This window comes from Rhinoderma darwinii, chromosome 7, assembly GCF_050947455.1.
Source record: "Rhinoderma darwinii isolate aRhiDar2 chromosome 7, aRhiDar2.hap1, whole genome shotgun sequence".
NCBI lineage: Eukaryota > Metazoa > Chordata > Amphibia > Anura > Rhinodermatidae > Rhinoderma > Rhinoderma darwinii.
In genome coordinates, this window is record NC_134693.1 from 3,395,270 (window position 1) to 3,417,603 (window position 22,334).

At 46.0% G+C, this 22,334-nt stretch overlaps 1 protein-coding gene across 1 annotated transcript in view; it reads right to left on the minus strand.

Moving 5' to 3' along the window:
- Nucleotides 1–621: 621 nt before the first annotated feature.
- Nucleotides 622–22,334, minus strand: part of PTCH2 (patched 2) — a 29,637-nt gene continuing 7,924 nt past the window's right edge. Inside the window, exons 3-24 of the mRNA XM_075832581.1 lie at nt 15,783–15,972; nt 15,494–15,563; nt 15,281–15,372; nt 10,699–10,894; nt 10,458–10,579; nt 10,201–10,348; nt 9,626–9,757; nt 9,361–9,516; nt 9,143–9,235; nt 8,905–9,030; nt 8,342–8,460; nt 7,746–8,151; nt 7,349–7,661; nt 6,952–7,094; nt 6,322–6,502; nt 5,889–6,169; nt 5,657–5,794; nt 5,397–5,539; nt 3,512–3,611; nt 3,104–3,379; nt 2,439–2,912; nt 622–2,115 (exon numbers count right to left, since the gene is read on the minus strand). Coding sequence (XP_075688696.1) covers nt 2,439–2,912; nt 3,104–3,379; nt 3,512–3,611; nt 5,397–5,539; nt 5,657–5,794; nt 5,889–6,169; nt 6,322–6,502; nt 6,952–7,094; nt 7,349–7,661; nt 7,746–8,151; nt 8,342–8,460; nt 8,905–9,030; nt 9,143–9,235; nt 9,361–9,516; nt 9,626–9,757; nt 10,201–10,348; nt 10,458–10,579; nt 10,699–10,894; nt 15,281–15,372; nt 15,494–15,563; nt 15,783–15,972 — 3,899 coding nt within the window. The 3' untranslated portion in view covers nt 622–2,115. The remainder of the gene's footprint in view (nt 2,116–2,438; nt 2,913–3,103; nt 3,380–3,511; nt 3,612–5,396; nt 5,540–5,656; nt 5,795–5,888; nt 6,170–6,321; nt 6,503–6,951; nt 7,095–7,348; nt 7,662–7,745; nt 8,152–8,341; nt 8,461–8,904; nt 9,031–9,142; nt 9,236–9,360; nt 9,517–9,625; nt 9,758–10,200; nt 10,349–10,457; nt 10,580–10,698; nt 10,895–15,280; nt 15,373–15,493; nt 15,564–15,782; nt 15,973–22,334) is intronic.

The window sequence follows — 22,334 nt, forward strand, 5'->3', positions numbered from 1 at the left end:
ATAACTACTATAATACTGCTCCTATATACAAGAATATAACTACTATAATACTGCCCCTATATACAAGAATATAACTACTATAATACTGCTCCTATATACAAGAATATAACTACTATAATACTGCCCCTATATACAAGAATATAACTACTATAATACTGCCCCTTATATACAAGAATATAACTACTATAATACTGCCCCCTATATACAAGAATATAACTACTATAATACTGCCCCCTATATACAAGAATATAACTACTATAATACTGCCCCTATATACAAGAATATAACTACTATAATACTGCCCTATATACAAGAATATAACTACTATAATACTGCCCCTATATACAAGAATATAACTACTATAATACTGCCCCCTATATACAAGAATATAACTACTATAATACTGCCCCTATATACAAGAATATAACTACTATAATACTGCCCCTATATACAAGAATATAACTACTATAACACTACCCCTATATACAAGAATATAACTACTATAATACTGCACCCTATGGATAATAATATGACTTAAATTTGACCTCAGAACAGTCAAGAAATGACACAAATAAACACAAAAAAGAATAAAAACTCTGGAGCCGGTGATTATAATCATATATAATATATATTTTACTCTTTAAAAATAGACTTCGGTTGATGGCTACGACTCCTGTACAATCTACAAAAATAAACCTTTGTTTCCATTTAATATAAATAATTTAGATACATCACAGTGACACCTTGTACCGAGCTTCAGTCCACAGAACAGACACAAACACTTAGAACGACCCTTCACGTCATGGCCGCTGGAAACCGCAGGGAGATACGTCGCAACCTGTGCATCGCCCTGCGGATCCCAGCAGTGACACAAGGGTTAATATTTATATATATATATATTTGTTAGAGAAGCTGCCGATTCACAAAACATTATATATACACCACACTAATAATAACAATAATAATTATATTAATTAACAAACAAACACCAGAATACTATCAAGGTCCCTGAACCGGGACAAATATAACGATGTCCTATAAAGGACAGGCCACATATATATAATCCTATATATTTATATAGAGAGATTTATAACGGTTCACAGCGAAAACAAAGTGGCGATTAACCACTTTAGTGCTGGACAACATTCTGGCAGTGAAGGCATTAATAAAGAGGTTAATTAGTCATGTAGTAATTGAGAATCTGCAGTGCTACAAGTTTTGGGGGGATTGGGGGGTAAACTGAGTACAGGGCAGACAAGAGCTTTATATCTGAACATTGCTGGAGGTAGGGGGGGGGGGGATTCGCGTTCACAATGCCGGACCCTCTGCTTCTTGGATCAAGTGGAGGCGTCCAAAAAAAAAAAAGTAAGGCCATTTGGAGCTTGTAACATAATTGAGGCTCGAGGCATTCTGTACCTCCCACCTCTGGCCAGCTCCACATTAGTGGATAGAGGTCATATTGGCCTTAAGGTGACGCTTTAAAGCTCCAAAATAGAATTTTTTCGTTCACCTTTGAGACATTTGTCACCAACTGCAGGGAAAACAATCAATGTGGGAAGTTGCATAGATGCAGATACAATGTATCCAAAGAGATAAAGTAAATGACGGCGGATTACATATCCCGATACAAAGTAACGACAGCATTGCATTAATAACAGTCAGCGCTGGAACGTCGGGAGCAGAGAAATCGAACATTTTTTCAGGGTAGAAAAGTGCCTTGTTTTATCCTTTTAACGTTTTCTCCCAATTTCCGGAAGTGAAGGAACACTGCGTTCTAAAGAAAACGACTCCAGCAACAAAGGAGTTAACAGATAGCAGCAAAACTGGCGAGTTTGATTTTCAGGAGACATAAAAGGGTGGATGGGAGGGGGAGCAGGGCGAGGTTTGGGGTCTCACCCCTCCCCCATCTCTACAGTACATTATAAGCTTATTAAATAGAAGTTCCTTTACATTTCCGTAATCTGTGGTGCGGTCGCAGTCTCTACTCATTGATTTAATAATATCATGTCTTTAGTATCACTTCTTCTTCTCTTCTTGCAGACGGCTCCAGGGATTGGGGATTTCTGTACAAAGTTGCAGCTTTTCGGAGTTTGCAGCGGACGCTCCCGGTTTACGCTGTAAAAGAATAGAAGAAAATTGTTAAAAAACGTGCCAAGTCTGCGCCATTGAGATACAATGTATGGAGCATCTTATAGGGGAGTAAAGTAAAGGGTCAGCCATGTGTCCACCCCATTGGTCAGTGCATTTTACTGTATGTTGTTATACAAGATGGCGGCTTCAGAGCGAATCTACCACCAACCACAGAGCGAATAAATCATTTCTGACTAGTACAATTCTGCATTGTTATCTACACGCTGCTCACGTTAGTGATGACTGGCAGCTGCAGTTCCACTGACAACCACTTGATGGCAGTGTTCCTCCTGCCTCCATATACTGACCTAGCGTACAACGGACGAGCGCTCCATACTTCGGTTCTGCCCCAGATCCTCCAGCTCAAACACCTCCGGGTGCCGGTTTTTACTCCTGGCCCACGTGGGCCTGTGTTCCATACAGTCCGCATCACTGTCCTCATAGCCCTCGTGGCTGTAAGTCCGCAGAGCACCTGGCAAGCTTGGATGCACTGCAACAGTCACTAAGGCTGTAGCGGTCACGGTGGTGATGGAGCCGCTGGGGCCCGTCACCTTTGTACAGTAGGCTGGAGGTGTAGTTCTGTGGCCCTGGGGCCTACTACTGTACTGAGTCCTGGAATTGGGGAGATGCTTAGTCCATGCAGACCCCTGGTGACACTTTCTCCAGTCTTTAGGCTGCTTTGATTCTTGATTATCGTTCCTGGATGAATCCTGCACAGGAAGCGTTTTGTCACCATTGTCCTGAAGGACTTCGCCTTGGCTCCCCTTGCAAGGCTTTACCAACTGTAACATAATAATAACAGAATTTAGTCTTCCAACCCAATTTGCCACATGCAATAACATTATTGAAATAATCACAGCTAAAAAAAATATTCTAGAAAGTCACGATTGCAATGTTTCATGGTAGTCTGGCCACTAGGTGGCACTGTTCCATTGCAGCCTAAGGGGTATTACTGAGTCTCTTGATAACTCACCATGATTTTGGGGTATGAGGGGCTTTTGCTGGCTTCCAGCAGGATGTGTGATGGTTTTGGGGGGATGATATATGGGTTGCGCTCATAGAGCTGGGGATCATCCTCCTCAATCCCTGATGTGGCAGTGGTCTCAGAGTAATAGTCTGAGGAATCCTCAGGGTCACTGAAGCCCCCAGGTCCTCCGGCCTTGTGCTGCATATAGAAGGCGTGGTGGTTGAGATGTGGCGGTTCCGGCGTGGGGGTTGGGAGGCGGTTACTATTGTCTGCAGGGGTCACCTATGGATACAAGGATCGTGTTATAAAATATCTGTCCACAATCACACAAACAATACCCCAAATATACGCTCAGCTCGACATTCTTCTACTTCTACAATGTCGTCTTTTTGGCGATCTGATCACATGACTCACCTCAGCCGGGGGTCCAATTAGGGACAGCAACACAGGAAGCAAGACCAACCCGTTCAGCAGCCCCAGGATGGTGAGAATTGTGAGCACAGCAAAGAAATATCTGCAGAGAAGAGGGGAGATCATTGACGCACAATTGTAGAAAACATTCCAGACATTTCTAAACTACAACTCCCAGCAAGTTGTATCGGTTAGTAAATCCTGGCCTTGAAGGGGTTAATTAAAGGGCCAGTGCCACTGATATTAGCTTCAGAGCATAGCAGCTTCCCTGAGGATTCCTTCCCTGTCAGTGGGGGTGCCCCGGCTTCCTGAACTCTCCCTCCCCCCTATCCATCCATTACACAGGGAGGGGGAAGGGAGAGTGTCACACACAGTGTGAGAGCACAGGATAGATGGAAAGAAGAGCGTCCTTGGCACGGAATTAAACTGAAGGGTTGACGTGAGCAGAACTGGGTCACCTGTCCCGATGCCAAGAACAGGGTCTGTCCGGACCTTAATGGAGGCTTCAACTCCACAGCAAATAAATATAAAGAATCTCTGGGAGGTCCACATGGCGGAGCGTGACACCAGCGCCACATTACCCCCCTCTATGCACGTGGCGGAGGAAGGGTTAAGTGGCCTCTGTTCCAAGATGTGAATCAGCAAAGTTCTTAGAAGTGGGATGTGATGTTTATGTTGGGTGCAGTAATCTCTCCCATTGAATGTTTGGTTTAGGAGGGGGGGGGGGGGGGGTCTCTGAACGACTTCAGCTGTTTATACCAAACTGTGCACAGAATGTCTGTTTACATGAGGGATCGTTGTGCTATTTCCTGATCAGTCAGGACTTGCTCGGCCTCCCTCCTCCCTGTTCCTCTAAACAAGACCTCCCAAGTGGAAAAAGGCTTTTGGATGAGATTCAGACACTGCGTCTTTAAAAACACAGAACACAGGCTGTAATCTCCCGCCAGCTCAGCCCCCGACCCCAGAAATCGCTGCAAGCCCAAACTATGTCAGACCGCTGTGGAGGGTTTTTCGGAGGGTCTAAATATTTAACTTAACCACTTCATGACAGCGCAGGGCAGAACCTCCAGAACAATAAATATTTCCCTAAAATGCAGTAACTCTAAAGCCTAAAAGGGACAAACATTGAGGTTTTCTGCTGTATAACAAAAAACAAACCTAACAGATCCCAAAGAAGGACGGAGGACGTCAACTTTAAAGTACATGCATTCGTTGCATATTTTGCCGTGGAAAATACGCACCAAAACCGCAGTAATACGCAGGAAATTCGCAGGTAAAAACCGCAACTAATCGTGCATTTTTGGATGCGTTTTTCGGTGCGGTTTTTACATTTTGATGTGTTTTTTGGCGCACTTCCATGCTGCGGATTTTGGGGCTATTTTCCTCTGCACTAGGCATATACAATTCGCAAGTGGAAACGCAAGATAAATTGACATGTTGTGGATTTGAAAATCCGCACCGCAGGTCAAATTACGTGGAGAAAAATACTGCAGCGTGTGCGTGAGATTTCCCAGAATCCCATGCTGATATTGTATTACGCAGCGGTTCTGCCGCACGCAAATACGCGCAGCAAAACCGCACATAATACGACGCATCGTGTGCATTGACCCTAATGGGGATGTTTGAAAAATATTTTTTGGGGTTTGTTTTTCCAGAAACAGCCCCACTCTTACCCATGGGCTCTGTGTGGTATTGCAGCTCATTCCTATTCACGTGAATGGGGCTGAGCTGCAATAACAGACACCACTGTGGTCACCATGCAATGTGTATAATGACCCCGCACGGTGAGAGGCTGAGTACACATAGTCTATGCTGAGGCTGCAAATCAATCACAATATATTTCATGGGTGTGAACAGAGAACACGAGGTTATGACACGACAACCGTACCTTAAAATAAAGTCAAACTCGGATCCGGCCAGCATCAGCACCCCGAGAAGAGTGGAGATAGCGCCATCCAGAACCGGGGCAAACATATGTTCTAAGGCAAGTACACAGCGCTGGTTTCGGTCTCCAATGGCAGTGAGAAATCCCTGCAAGCAAAATAAAGACACTATTCATTTCTGGGGGAAAATGATTCCTATTACTACTGGAATTGTATTCATCCCAAGACATATAAGGTCCCGCAAATGGTTAAACTGGCGACTTACCAATGCCACGTGAACCGTGAACTCTACTCCAATGCCAACAGAAGCGATGAGGATTACCACGGGGATGGCGCTGAGCTTGATACCGATCAATCCCATAATTCCAAACAACTCCACCGTCATCATTGCCAAGATGAAAACCTAGTAATGCACAAAATAGGGGAACATTAGAAGCGCAGTCCTGGTACCTCCAGCATCATTCGGACTGATAATTTAGCATTTTATGGGCTCTTACAATGATTCCGGCCGTCCATGGATTGAGCAGGAGGAGGGCGCACACCAAAAACGTACACGCCAGGACGATGCTGATCGCCAGGAGGAACCAATGACGCAGACCGATGTACTGCTCCCAGAAGAGGAAGGGGTAACCACTGGGGTAGCTGTACACCCCCTGCTCAGCAAACTCCTTGCAGACTGAGCGCACACTCTCAATGGCTTCAATAAAATCTGACGTCTGGCGTAGACCATTCAGGTAGAAGGGAAACTGGGCAAATTCTATGGGTTCTGCAGCTGGAACTGGGAGAAAAAAGGTAAAGGGTATTTTAATTTTCACAGATGACATCACTGGAGAATGAGGCACTGCATGCCTGACGCCTCAGTGACGTTGTCGGCTGTGATAATAGGATCCTTCTACATAATGGGATACGAGGTCCAGAATATAAACTCACTTCTTAGATTTTCCCCAGTGGTGTCATATCGATCATGGATCCATTCCGGAGGTTGGGGGTAAAAATTTGCCTGTGAGGCGGCATAGCCCAGGGGATCATTGCTGACCCACACGGTCAGGTAGATATAAAAAGCATCCTGAGGAATGAGGCCGTTCTCGTCCACCAGCCGCCGACCCGTCAGCTGCGCAGGAGAGAAGAATATGCAACGTATTAAGGGGACAGCTCATTAAGATCCAGAGCAAGAATTCACTAAGGCTGGGTTCACACGAGCATGTTCGGTCCGTAATGGACGGAACGTATTTTGGCCGCAAGTCCCGGACCGAACACACTGCAGGGAGCCGGGCTCCTGGCATCATAGTTATGTACGACGCTGGGAGTCCCTGCCTCGCTGCAGGACAACTGTCCCGTACTGTAATCATGTTTTCAGTACGGGACAATATTTCCACGGAGAGGCAGGGACTCCTAGCGTCGTACATAACTATGATGCTAGGAGCCCGGCTCCCTGCACTGTGTTCAGTCTGGGACTTGCCGCCAAAATACGTTCCGTCCTTTACGGACGTAATGACCTCGTGTGAACCCAGCCTTACAAGTCTGTGAAACTCTCAGCCCTGCGCAGAGAAAGGAATGTACCTGCTCAAGATTGAAGTGGTCCTTCTTATTCCCTGTCTGGATGAGGAGTTTATAAGCCAGGATGCCGTCCTCGGTACCGTTACGGTAATTATCCTGCGTGATGCGGCCCGACTGCCAGTCCTTGTCAAAAGAATCCTGGAGGCCTGGGGGGGGGGGGGGGATGGAAATTATTATAAATCTTTTATTATGTTCTGCATTTCAAACTATCCAACAAAAAAATCCAGCGAATTCCTGAAATTCTTCAATATGCAATAGGCCTTCAGATACAATAATGGGAATGACATTATTTAGGTCACTTGGGATCCTGTCCTGGTCATAGCCGTCCCTCCCGTTATATTACTAGCCCTTGTACAACATTAGTTCTGGGAAACACATCGTGGATACAGTCCGTGCTCACCTCTCAGCCAGTCCTGGAAATAATGCAGCCACATTTTGGGTAATTCTCTTCCCTCCTCTCGGACAACGAACTTGACTGAACCAAAGGACTCGTGGAGTTGGTACAAGGATGTCTGAGCCTTGGGGTAGTCAAACCCCCCCTTTGTAACAATGAACATGTTGTAGAAGGAGAAATATTTGAACTGAGCGGAGATAAAGTTGTATTCCTTGGTCTCTCGAGGAATAATGTCCGTCAGGTAGAGTCCGTCATGAACCATCGTGGTGCCGTACAAGCCGAGGCCTAGGAGCGCCATGAAGAGAGCGACCACGATCCCCTGAGAAAGAAGAGCACGAGGTCTCAGCACAGGAAGATTATCAACTTCTGCCAGATCAGATTATCTCTCGGCCACAGAACTCACCTTCATTTCTGGCTTCAGCAGTAAAGGGGCGTACTTCTCACGGGCGAATTCTGACAGGCTCCACTTCAGGAAGGGAAGAGGGACGCACTCGCGCCTTCCTTTAGTTTCATTCAGCTGAGACAGCAAATCCCGGGTGGAGCTGGAGGGGCTGAAGACCTGAGACCCCAATGGGTCTACAGTGGGGACAATGACAGAGGGCGAGGTGGAGATCTGGGAGGTTGGTGGTAGGATGGTGACCACGTGGTGCCCAGATGAGTCACATTGGGTGAAGGCCTGGACGGTGGTGGTGATATGGGTGCTGGTAGTGATGGTGGGGTTCCCATAAGATGATGGATGGTAAGTGTGATTGTCATTGGCATCGGGCATTTCTTGAGGCTGGATCTGGATCACTCTGGAGGAGCACGGGCTACAAATAGGAAACAGGAGTCACCAAAATGAAGCTTCCAGATATACCCAAAAAACCGGGTGAGAATGAGCTGCCTTATTGTGAGTATAAATCTACAAGAACCCCCAGATTAGTTGGGCTAAAAACATATTCCTGCAATCTTATTCCTATTATACATTGATTGTATGTCATGGGTCTCTGTGGTATCTACCTGTAGAAGCAGCAGAGAATGTCCAGCCTCTGATCCTCTCTACGCTGGAGATCCAAGCTCAAAATGGCAGGAAATATTAGCAAAACCATCGCAAAATTGAATACGACCACAATAGCCGCCTGAGAAAAAAGAGGAAGAATATTGAATTATTATTATCAGTAAATTATTTGGGTGATCACTTATGTAAGGTTTCTTCAGTTAACATTCCAGACTTGACATTGTATATAATTAGATGGAAACTTCCTGTAGTCTCCAGTCCACTCTTATCTCACAGACCACCCACAAAGCCGAACGGATGATCCGGGCCCTCCCCCAGCAGCCCCCAGGGAAGTGACATCTTAATGTATCCGAGGCCTTTGTACTGATGTCACCTTTCACCTGAGCAGCCCGGACAATTCCCATTAGAGACCTCTGAGGCAGTCTCACCTTTCACTACCCTCCAGGGTCACTCGTACAGAATTCTAGAGCTGGACGGACCCTCACCCGTATCTACACTGCACATAAAGTAGGGGGTACCTCCAATGTTTGTTTTACTGTACAGTCCAATAAGTGGCTAATGTTACCTGCAGGGAGAACGCCCGCAATGCTGGGATTGGAACCAAAGCCGCCATGAAAAAAGCAATCATATTATTGATAGAAGTCAGCGCCACGCTTGTACCGGTGCGTCTCAGGCATTCACCCGTCCTTTCCTGCCACAATAAAATACATATGTATGAGATGTGTGGACGTCGGCGGAGGCAGCGTCAGGGGGGGCTCTTTGAAGTTGCGGCTGCTGCAATAAATGAAGATGTGGTCACTCACCTTTAATGGGGTGCTCAGGCTGGTCTCAGTGAAAGCATGCGCCAGCAGGAACATATCGTCTACACCTATACCCAGTGCAAGAAATGGCAGCACCTTTAAAGGAAGAGACAAAACTTGTGTAAGATTGTGATGAGCGTCCAGTGAGCGGGTACGAATCCTGCGCGGCACAACTCTTACAAGATGTCACAAGTGGTTTAGTCGAATCATTATTCATGTACCTGGGTTGTTGCAGCATTGAAGGAGATGCCAAGAAGGGAGCAAAGTCCCAGCCCAGATGCCACAGAGAGAGCCACAAGGAGGACGCCAGCCAGACCCACTGCTCCTTGAGACTTGGAACAATCCCAGCGCAGCATGGTGACGCATGCATAGGCCAACTGTGGGGAGAGCAGGAGATTTACTGCACCATGTTCCCTATGAGACAATATCACTGCCGCCCATCAATCACTAGCAATAATAGGTTTGCATTTAAGTATCAGTCCTTACCATCAGCAGGTACCCGCCGGCCACACGGATGGCACTGACGTCAGAGAAAGACTTCATGATGTCATTCAGGGTGGTGGTGGAGAAGGCGTGGATGTCCTGCGACGCGTTCTGCGGGATCGATTGCTGCGCTTGCTGCGGACAGACGACATATTGTTATTAACACCCTCTGTCAACAATGGATTTATAACATTACAGACATTCGACCACCCATGTGAGTACGAGGAGGCGGCTGGACGCCGGGTGCGATCTGCCGGGCATATAATGTAGATTACTGGAATCTCTTCTCTCCTTGTTATCTTATCCTTCCCACCAATCAAATCTCCCTTCTAAACAAAAGACTGATGACTACAGATGCTGGGGGCATAGGGGGCAGAGGTTGGCTGAGGTCATCTGGTCTCTGGAGAAGTAAAGCCCACCCCCATACATTTACCGAGCCGGCAATGAATGTGACCGGTTGTATCTCACCCATAGGACCATTCTTTATAAAGATATTATAATCATTGGATGTAAATTTACTTAGAAATTGGAGGAAATTAATTAGGTATAAATGTCACAACTGAGAAACAATTTCCCACCTCCACAAACTTTCGCTGCCACGACTCCAAGATGGCGGCTGCCTTCTCCTCATTCCAGTTGATGTCATGTATTTCATAGTCGTCTTTGAAATGTTCGTAGAGCTGCCCCGGACTCATCAGGAGGTACATGGTCTGCAGAGCCTCAGCACTGAGAGAAGCAGAAAAATAATGTCAGCATTGGGGAAAGAGGGGACGGCGGGGCCACGGAGCACTATCCGGAGTCTACATATTGGGGTGGGAGCGGAGTTGCTCTTTACCTCTTCAATTCTCTGCTGGTTCCTTTCGTCATTCCTCCCAGAATCAGCTCTTTCTGCCAGTACATAAACTTCTTAGAAAAGCCGTGGCAGCCATTCTGAAGTGCGGTGACAATGTTCGGGCTCTACAATGAAAAGCGTACGTTATTGATGTGTATCGTGATATCCTCCCGCCTCATTCACACGCAGCGTTTCACTACAGAAAACCGGCCACAATCCCAGCGCTGCGGGTAAAACTGCTAACCTCTTGTGACTTCTTGTTGGGTGAACTTTCTGGACACTCGGAATCTGTGGGGTCGAGACAAGGTCGCTCCATATACGCCTGGCCCACCTCGGCCTTGTCCAGCATCTCTTTGAAGCCATCGAGGCTGGTGAATTGGCTGAGCTCCTCCATCAACTGGATTGGGTCCAAGTTTGTCCATTGAATGTCTCTCCTCCCCCTGCAAAAAAAAGTATTAAACATATTATCCCTGCAGATGGGAGAATTCCTAACACTGACCATCAATATCAACAACAACAACCTCTTTCTATAGAGCCGGCATGCTGGAGAGGGTCTGTATAAGGACCAGGGGTCCCGGGCTAACTGATGGTGGCGGGTTGTCGGGTCCACTCTGATGATGATGACATTGTGATCGTCGCCATCCTAGTGTGCCCCACGGCCCGCCAGCACCAGTGACCCTAATGCCGGGTGATTGGAGCGTCCCTGTATAATGAAGTCTACGCCGCCTGTTTCAGCCTCGCACTTGGTCGCAGCCCTGAATCGCAGACGGTTTACATTCCATCTTAAGCGCTGGAGGGAATTTAAGGTGAAAACAAAAATTGATATTAAATCTCTCTTTGTTATTTAAATCATTTGACTGTCACTTTCTCCCCTTCTTCTTCTAAGACCTGAGCTGCTCCTTGGGGCTGCGTCCCCCTTTACCCGATGAGGCGTGCCAGATGCTGACAAAAAGAGCAAGTATTATCCTGTTACACAGGGGAACAAAGCTGCGTACTCCCATTTCATCAGCACGTAGCGCCAGTCAGGGCAATTATCAGCAACTCGGTAACATCTTGATAGACCGGGAATCCCTGCGAGGAGTGCAGGGAAGGGTGGGGGGATCCACGGCTGCAGAAGAACCATAGAACATGTAGCCGTCTCCAGGAATGAACGTATGTGGGAAATACGAGCAGGTGACCCCAACCCAGCAATATCCCAAAAGACACAGATACTATCTGAATATGAGATCTATTATTAGATGACGCGTCCCGTGATCTGTAAAAGATATCATAGTGTATTGAAAAATAATGTCATTTTAAAATATCATCGTTTGTGCGTCACTTTTTCAAGATCTCTGCTTGCTGTTGGTGAATGGAAACATTCAATGTTTACGTTCAGAGACAGAAATCCTGTCCTGACCTAGTTCTGATGGCCTGGTGACAATGTATCAGTATAGGGTAGCGTTATCATCGTGGGAGTTCAGGGAAGGAGAAGGATTTATGTTGCTGATCTGTTCAGCTTATAATAGATAGTAACAAGCACAGCAGCTGTGTGAGCAAGACTAAGGAAGGGGGTTTACAGCCTTGAAACGTAAACAAGAGCATTTATATTCACTGACAGCAGGCAGAGCTCTTGAAAATGGTGAGAAGTTAAAACACAAAAAATGTTTGGACGTTGGAAAAGTAACACAAACATCTAATTGGATGCGGTTTTTAGGGAATAATTGAAAGGATGAGCGCTGCGGTTCTAGAAAAAGGTGCACGAGATGGATGTGAAGAGACGCCTTGGATGCACTCTCTTATTAGACATCTCGTGCCATGAAGGAGTCCGCGTGCTGAGACCCTGAGAATATCACCGCTGGACCCTCTCTCAGGGTTCTCTGAGCTCGAGTGAGTTGGAAATCCAGAGACTGATGGGTTAACAGTGAGCAAAGAAAATTCTCACATGAAAAGGGGGCATCAACTTCGATCTGTGGGCCCCCCAAACAACTGGCTTATAGAGGCTATGGGTCCTTGCATCCCCTCTTTGGATGCTGGGAAATTCACCATTTTACCCCTCCAAAGGATGTGATGACCCCACGTAACAAGTTCTGTGTTTTCTCAAGCCCCCAGATAAAGGGAGGTGAATGAGGGGGAGGGAGGAGAGGGAGAGGGAGGAGGAGGTAGAGAAAGGAGAGGAGAGGTAGGTGGAGGGGGGCAGCTTTATTTTACTGCCTCTCCATGGTCCAAAACATCCCTGAGCGCAGGGCCAAAAAAACAAGAGAACTGGACCCACCAATCATCAGTCCAACCAGAAAGAGAGCGCTGTAGATTGTGTGTAACAAGAACAAGATACAATGTCCTCCTCCCCCAGACCAACTCCACCGGAGGGACATTAGCGGAGAAGGGGACACAGAGAATCGCTCTGGTGGGTGAGGGAGGGGCAGTGCAATAATTCATTAAATCTGGCCAGAAACGAGGCTGATTCTTCCAGATTCCCACATACCAAGCGGCTGGCAGTTGCTTCCACAGTGAAGTCCCTTTATCCGTCCTTTTTTTGCTTCACTGAAGCCAACTCAACGCTTTTGTTTTTTGCACACATTACTGCTCCTTTGTTCTGCGGCCTCTCCCTCTGAATCTCTTTGCCTTAAAAAAAAAAAAGAGGGAGAGATCCCCAAGGCTGAATTCAAGCGGAAGAGGCAAGAGCCTAAACCTCTTAAAACGCTGAGATAGAGAGCGGCAGGTCAGAACCAGCCCGGACATGGGGCCCCGGCGGCCTGCAGACTATCTCACGGGGCCACGCCAAGTCTTGGAGCTGGACGGATTGTTTTAATATTATAATTACTTTATCTATTAGAAGAATCTTCTCTATTCAGACACTAAACTCAACTGCCGGATGAGATTTAAGAGAATGATCCATCACGTGTAGATTTAGGGGACAATCAAAGCCCAATAACAAGTCAATTACAGCACAAAATCACCTCCCCCTCCTCCATCTTTCCTTCTGGTGTTTCCAGTCTCTCGCAGTCTCTTGCACATTGTCTTGATCTATTTCACCATCTCTCCATCCATTGTTCTCTCTTCTTCTCTCTCTCCATCCCTTGCTCTCTCTTTTCCTCTGTGTTTCGCTCTCCTTCTTGCATTCTCTTTCTTTCTCCTCTCGCGCTCTCTCCCTTCCTCCCCATGTTTGGCTCTCCTTGCACTCTCTTTACTCTCACTCTCCTTCACACTCTCTCTCTCTCACTTCATCCCTTGCTCTCTCTCCTCTTTGTGTTTGGCTCTCCCTCTCACGCTCTCTTTGCTCCCATTCTCCTTTTCCCTCTACCTTTCTCTCCGTTTGGCTCTCTCTTTATTCTCGCTTTCCTTCTCCCGCTCTCTCTTCTTCCGTCTCCGTGTTTGGCTCTCCCTCTCGAGCTCTCTTTACTCTCGCTTTCCTTCTCTCGCTCTCTCTTCTTCCGTCTCCGTGTTTGGCTCTCCCTCTCGCGCTCTTTACTCTCGCTTTCCTTCCCTCGCTCTCTCTTCTTTCGTCTCCGTGTTTGGCTCTCCCTCTCTTTACTCTCACTTTCCTTCTCTCGCGCTCTCTTCTTCCGTCTCTGTGTTTGGCTCTTCCTCTCGCGCTCTTTACTCTCGCTTTCCTTACCTCGCTCTCTCTTCTTCCGTCTCTGTGTTTGGCTCTTCCTCTCGGGCTCTCTTTACTCTCGCTTTCCTTACCTCGCTCTCTCTTCTTTTGTCTCCGTGTTTGGCTCTCCCTCTCGCGCTCTCTTTACTCTCGCTTTCCTTCCCTCGCTCTCTCTTCTTTCGTCTCCGTGTTTGGCTCTCCCTCTCGCTCTCTCTTTACTCTCGCTTTCCTTCCCTCGCTCTCTCTTCTTTCATCTCCGTGTTTGGCTCTCCCTCTCGCTCTCTCTTTACTCTCGCTTTCCTTCCCTCGCTCTCTCTTCTTTCGTCTCCGTGTTTGGCTCTCCCTCTCGCTCTCTCTTTACTCTCGCTTTCCTTCCCTCGCTCTCTCTTCTTTCGTCTCTGTGTTTGGCTCTCGCTCTCTCTTTACTCTCGCTTTCCTTCTCTCGCTCTCTCTTCTTCCATCTGCGTATTTGGCTCTCCTTTTTGCGCTCTCTTTCCTCTGTGTTTTGCTCTGGCGCTCTCTTTCTCTCGCTCTGTCTCCCTCACTCACTCAGTTCGCCCCTCTCTTTTACAGTTCTTTATTCCACCAGCGGCCTGAATAATGGCAGCATTTCAATTTGTTTAGCGACTGAAGCCATTTACAGCATCATTAGCATGAGAATACTTTCTGTTACCATTTGCTGACAAAGCAGGCGCTCAGCTTGGGCCCCATATAGATAAACACACTTGTAAACACAAAGAATAGTCGCCATTGTCCGCGCTTCCATCTTCTGTCGTCGCCCCCCCCCCCCCAAGCCTTTGCAGCTCTCCCCACTCCCTCGGCCTTAATAGACACATAATTGCCAGAGTGAAATTGAGGGAGGGCGAGCCGGGGAGACATGTGAAGTCCTGCAGGGTGACACCGGCTCAGTCAAGGTTGCCACAATGTGTAAATCTCGGGATGGATTCTGGAAGGATGACACTTTCCTGCGCTTCCATGATAGTGACAGAAAGCTGACATGCCCCATTATCCGTCTGTCATGTTTGTTTAAAAGGCGGCTCAGAAGACCACCATCAATTTATTAAATCACCAGCCGACCGGACGCTAAATAGGAACTCACTCCGAGACACCCAAACATTTCCCAGTGCCCAAAACAACCACCAAAATTCTCCCTCAACAGACTGTGACTGTCAGATGAGGGGGTACCAGGCGGGTGTTGCGCCTCATTGCCCCCCATTATGCGGTGAAATCTTATTGGTAAATCACTTACGGTAAGTAGGCGGAGCCTCCCTGCAGCTGCGAACCTTCCCAAAAACAGTCCAAGGGAGTGATGATGACGCACGGGAAAAGCTTCTCGATCATCTGTAAGGCAGAAAAGATCCCAAAGGCCATTAAAACAATCTGCCTTAATATATGACATCATCTATACATTATAACGCCGCTGCAATCACAGGGAGAGACGTTCTCCGCACATCGCACTCACCCGCTCAATCATCCCGTTCTCGATTATTGGGACGCCGGACTTGTAGCAAATCTTGTTCAGATCCCACGACCTGCGAAGACAAGAAAATCATAAGAGATGGTACGAAGACGATATAACAAACAGGTCCGGAGTGGTAAGAAAATACAGGATCGCTGACAAACCCGTCCCATTGTTTGATTGACAGCTCTGCTTTCCAAGAGGTTCTGCAGCATTACAGAACACTGTGATATTATAGGCCATATACAATCCCGGCTTCCATTATAGCCCCTCACGGCCACGTTGCACTTACTTTCCATACATTGAGACTTGCACTTTGCTAGCAGCCAGCGCAGCATTGAGGTGCAGCAGGAGGGCCTCTTGGGTCAGGATATTTTCCCCTTCCTTCTTCGGGGTCTGGATGAGCATTTGTGAGGTGTAGATGGACTCCTCGCCCATCTTTTCTTTCGTGTAGCTGAGCTCCTGGCTCACCCGGCTTCCCGCTGGAGGAGCAGAATAAGGAAGAGCGTTAATATTTTCCTGGCTGGTGTACGAGATAACGCGCGGTACATTATACAAGACAGGAAATTCTGCGCGTTAATACCCTCGTGTGGCTTTATCAGGCTCCACGGCACGGGGGACGCATAAAAAACAAGCAGCTCATACTATCTGCTGGCGCGGAATGGGTTAACGCGGCCATGTCATAACGAGCTCTCGGTCTGTGGGAACTGTATGGCTGGGGTATTCACTGGGCCACTTGCGAACTTTGTGAGCGAGAAAGAAAGTTTCTTGTCATTAGTGTTAATTTGAAGGAGCGCTGGTCCATCTGGGCTTCAAAGCCCATTGAGCGAGGCTGAGGAATTTCAACTCCCTAATTAACCCAGGGAACAGACATGAAAAGAGACGGCAATGGGACCGAGGGGACAAACTTCAAACGGGGAGGTTGCTGCAAAGACGGGAGAAGAGTGTATGGGGGGTAAGACATTGCACCCCACTAACCCTAACTGGCATTAACTGGACTCAACAAGAGGCCTATAATGGCGCCAGCTTCCTGCAGCAGCACCTGGCGGACAGCGTCCATAAATACGGCAGTTTATTAGAAGGAAGCGTTGTAATTACAGGGGGCCCATGTTTTATGTTGCCTCCTGTCCTGTCTTCCTTCATCCATCTGGACCACCCATAGTGGAGGTTCATCTCTCATCTGTTCACCATGTGATGCAGACACATCGCTCGCTGCAGACACACAAACTCCCACGCAAGGAAAAACTGTTCCCTACTGGACGCAAGCAGGAAAAACGGAAAGAAGAGTCTGAACTGTCCAAATCTGAGGAGAGGGAAAGGTCAGGACTCCAGGAAAAACAAGTAGAAAGAATCTCGAGGAATAAAAAGTGACACTAAGTGTCTGTGGAGCGTTCGCTACTCATCTCAATTGTTACTGACTTTCCATCTGTCTGGGACCACCAGGGACCGTCCTGGGGACTGAGGCAAAAAGCAGAATGTGGCCCCCCCTGCTGGTTTAACTCCACTACAACCCATCATCCTGCTGAGACAAGAGTGTCCTGTGCCCCCCCTCATTACAGGGACAACCTCTTTTCCTTTACTAGATCCCTCAAACAATAGTTTATCATGGGGGGGGGGGGGGGCTGCTGTGACCTCCATGTGCTGCACTTACAGGGCAATCCAATGATTTCTGCGGACAAATCAGATCCTACAAAGGGAGAGGTGCTCTTTCACTCTGAGACTTGGAGGACCCCTACTCTATTACCTCTATTACCCCACAGAGGCGGAGAAGAGTGGCTGCTGCTCGGAGAGATCTGTGCCGGATATAAAAGGGTATTGGGGTCAACCTGAACTTGTGCCCCATAATCAGAGGACCACATGCAATAAAGCACTAGATATAAATACCCAACAGAAAGTGGGCACTTATTGCCATCTAATTACCCACAATCCTCTTGTGTTTTTTCGGCCTCTGAGGCCTGACATGAGGCTCCTATGGCCACTAAATATTTCCTGTATATATTGTATGGGGGGCTCGAGCAGACACACGCACTGATGAATGGGATCTTTACAAGTTCTGCAGCGAGACTTTGCCCAGACCGGCCGTTTGCTTCACCCCGGTTGACTGCCGCTCTGGAATGGCCAAAATTTCCTGACACAGGAATCGGAGCCGCACGTGTGCGTTGTATATTATGTTAGCGGAGGCGCTGGCTGCACATCAACCCATGCCGCGAGTCTTAAAACGGGCAGGTGAGCGTCCTATGTGCGCACATTCTGCCATTTCTAGTTGTTTTTTTTTTTTTCTGCGTCATTAACCCCTCTCTGTCTGCAAGGCCCCGAGCCGAGGGAAAAAAAAAATAGAAAATGACCAAATATTCCCAATATTGTTATGCTTAGTCTGGATCTCGCGGCTGCGTTAAATCTGTCAGTCGCGGTCGACTTGCAAAACAAACAGCGGCATTCCTCGGTGTTATGTCTGGAGGCCTCGAAAGGGTTAAAGCTTCTTTTTCCATCGTCCCCTGCACCCAGTCATGTTTAAACAGGAAATATTCCCACCCGACGGTTAAGTTTCCTCTCAGTTACAGATGTGATAACAAGCGCTGAACAACCGCACACACAGAGTCTTTCCACGCCGCTCAGACGCTGCCAGCGCGCACACCACCTTGGCACAGGCCGCGCAAGTAAAATAAAAAAACAATGGCAGCAAACCAACGAGGGCAGCGATCCCAACTAGGAACGTGTAAGTGTCCGTGATTCTGACCAATCACACGCAAACCTGTAATGACCGCGCAGTCCGTGTACCCCAAACCTACAACATATTAACCCTTTAATCCGGCATCAATGGGACCTGATATGTTCCGGATTATAAAATATTCTTCATTATTGGACGGTCACAGAAATGTCTATAAAACCTGTAAATGGAGAGAACCTTCAGGAGCGGTGACCGCAAAATCTGCCGGATAATCGGACTTTCTGGATTACTAGAAGTCAGATGGTCACTGCATTTCCAGCACTGGGATCTGGTAACTTCCGATGGGGATTACCTTTCATGGGACACGTTAACCTAAAGTCCGGATCACAAGGAAATATTAGGCCCTTATGGGAACGTAATAATTGATGCGAAGGCGAGAAATTCTGCGGGGGGACGACGACGTTGTGTTACAAGGTCACGAATATCATCAGCCCCATGTCATTATATATAGAGATGGATATCGTATAGAATTAGAATTTTGTTACCATTTTTCTACAATGAAACGACTGATACCCCCCCCCCCCATTCCTGCCCCGAGGGCTCCCTTTATCCCCCTGACGCCACCGCCAGCAGCACCCCCACAAGGATATCTGCAAAAGTGTCGCAGGGACAAGCATCGTTTAAGTGTTTTTGGGTGGATTATGTGGATTAAGGAGCGTGTGAAAGGCACCACGTTGCTTGAGAGGATGCGTCTCACCGAGGGTATTCTACCTGCTCCAGACGACACAATGAACCAAAAACTCAGCCGCTTCTATTATTGAACCACTAACCAATCACCTTCCAGCAACCTACATAATCCCGTTTACAAAAAAAATAAAAAAAATCGAATAAGAAGGAGACGATTCTGGGTGTTTTTCACAAATTCCTCCAATAATTGACGTGGAGTAAAATGGCGCAGTCAGAAAGCGTGTCTCCCAAGACCTTAATGACAGTGTTTATTGTATGAGATTAGAAAAACATGGCTGCCTTATCCCAGAAACAGCACCGCGCCTGTCCACGTACTATTATTCAAGTGAATAGGACTGAGCTGCAATACCAGATAGAACCATGGACAAGGGTGGCGCTGTTTCTGTGTGAATAGTCAGTTTCTTCGTTACCGGATGTCGCTATTGTGCATTACAAGATTCTATCTATCTGGGAAGAGGCGTAATGAAACGTGGTCAAGCCACGCCCACTGCGTCAAACGTATAAAACTCAAATGCCCCTGTGTGTCTTTTTATAATGTCAGAACAGTTTTAAACATGCGCCATTGCCGTACACGAGGTTTATCGCCGGCTCCTAAAATCAGATCAATCCTGGAGCGGATTCTAGATATTTCAGGAGGAAAAGAAAATCCAGAAACTGGAAAAATGATGAGAAGTTTCAGGACTTCAGGGCGTGTTGGCAACAAAGAATTTCAGACCAACATCTTAACCACAGGCTCAAACGCTTTTTTTTCCTTTTTCCCACACCCAATATAAATGCTGCCGTAGCACTTAAGATGGAGCCAAGCGCTGCAACCCATAAATACCAGCACCAGATGCACCGTCCTCCGAAGCCTCAAAAGGTCTCTGGCCGTCAGACTTGGGTCTTTTGTCCTCCTATAGATTGTTCTACCACAAACAAGACACAAGGAATGAGAGGGAAAGGAGAGGGGAAAAAGGAGAAGAGGGTTTAAGGCCCCCCCTCCAAGACCCCTCACTTATTTGTCCCAAGCTTCTGCTGAAACTCCTGAAACGGGGGGTGTAACGTCCTGGACATCGAGCAGGTCACCCCTGGGATAAATGATAAGATTTATAATAAGCAGAGGGGGAGCAGCTTTTTATATATTCATTTGTGGAGTAGAAGTGGCGCAAAGGTTTTTTTGTTTTTTTTACGATTAGGTGACAATTATGTGTTTGTACTAGTTCTACCGTATGGCGGGTTTATTATTATACAATACACTAGTTATACCGGGTGTACTATTATACTATACACTAGTTATACCGTATACCGGGTGTACTATTATACTATACACTAGTTATACCGTATACCGGGTGTACAATTATACTATACACTAGTTATACCGTATACCGGGTGTACTATTATACTATACACTAGTTATACCGTATACCGGGTGTACTATTATACTATACACTAGTTATACCGTATACCGGGTGTACTATTATACTATACACTAGTTATACCGTATACCGGGTGTACTATTATACTATACACTAGTTATACCGTATACCGGGTGTACTATTATACTATACACTAGTTATACCGTATACCGGGTGTACTATTATACTATACACTGGTTATACCGTATGGCGGGTGTGCTATTATACTATACACTAGTTATACCGTATACCGGGTGTACTATTATACTATACACTAGTTATACCGTATACCGGGTGTACTATTATACTATTCACTAGTTATACCGTATACCGGGTGTACTATTATACTATACATTAGTTATACCGTATACCGGGTGTACTATTATACTATTCACTAGTTATACCGTATACCGGGTGTACTATTATACTATACACTAGTTATACCGTATACCGGGTGTACTATTATACTATACACTAGTTATACCGTATACCGGGTGTACTATTATACTATACACTAGTTCTACCGTATACCGGGTGTACTATTATACTATACACTAGTTATACCGTATACCGGGTGTACAATTATACTATACACTAGTTATACCGTATACCGGGTGTACTATTATACTATACACTAGTTATACCGTATACCGGGTGTACTATTATACTATACACTAGTTATACCGTATACCGGGTGTACTATTATACTATACACTAGTTATACCGTATACCGGGTGTACTATTATACTATACACTAGTTATACCGTATACCGGGTGTACAATTATACTATACACTAGTTATACCGTATACCGGGTGTACTATTATACTATACACTAGTTATACCGTATACCGGGTGTACTATTATACTATACACTAGTTATACCGTATACCGGGTGTACTATTATACTATACACTAGTTATACCGTATACCGGGTGTACTATTATACTATACACTAGTTATACCGTATACCGGGTGTACTATTATACTATACACTAGTTATACCGTATACCGGGTGTACTATTATACTATACACTGGTTATACCGTATGGCGGGTGTGCTATTATACTATACACTAGTTATACCGTATACCGGGTGTACTATTATACTATACATTAGTTATACCGTATACCGGGTGTACTATTATACTATTCACTAGTTATACCGTATACCGGGTGTACTATTATACTATTCACTAGTTATACCGTATACCGGGTGTACTATTATACTATACACTAGTTATACCGTATACCGGGTGTACTATTATACTATACACTAGTTATACCGTATACCGGGTGTACTATTATACTATACACTAGTTCTACCGTATGGCGGGTTTATTATTATACTATATACTAATTCTATCTTATGGCGGGTGTACTATTATACTATACACTAGTTATACCGTATACCGGGTGTACTATTATACTATACACTAGTTATACCGTATACCGGGTGTACTATTATACTATACACTAGTTATACCGTATAGCGGGTGTACTATTATACTATACACTAGTTATACCGTATACCGGGTGTACTATTATACTATACACTAGTTATACCGGGTGTACTATTATACTATACACTAGTTATACCGTATACCGGGTGTACTATTATACTATACACTAGTTATACCGTATAGCGGGTGTACTATTATACTATACACTAGTTATACCGTATACTGGGTGTACTATTATACTATACACTAGTTATACCGTATACCGGGTGTACTATTATACTATAGACTAGTTATACCGTATACCGGGTGTACTATTATACTATACACTAGTTATACCGTATACCGGGTGTACTATTATACTATACACTAGTTATACCGTATACCGGGTGTACTATTATACTATACACTAGTTATACCGTATACCGGGTGTACTATTATACTATACACTAGTTATACCGTATACCGGGTGTACTATTATACTATACACTAGTTATACCGTATACCGGGTGTACTATTATACTATACACTAGTTATACCGTATACCGGGTGTACTATTATACTATACACTAGTTAT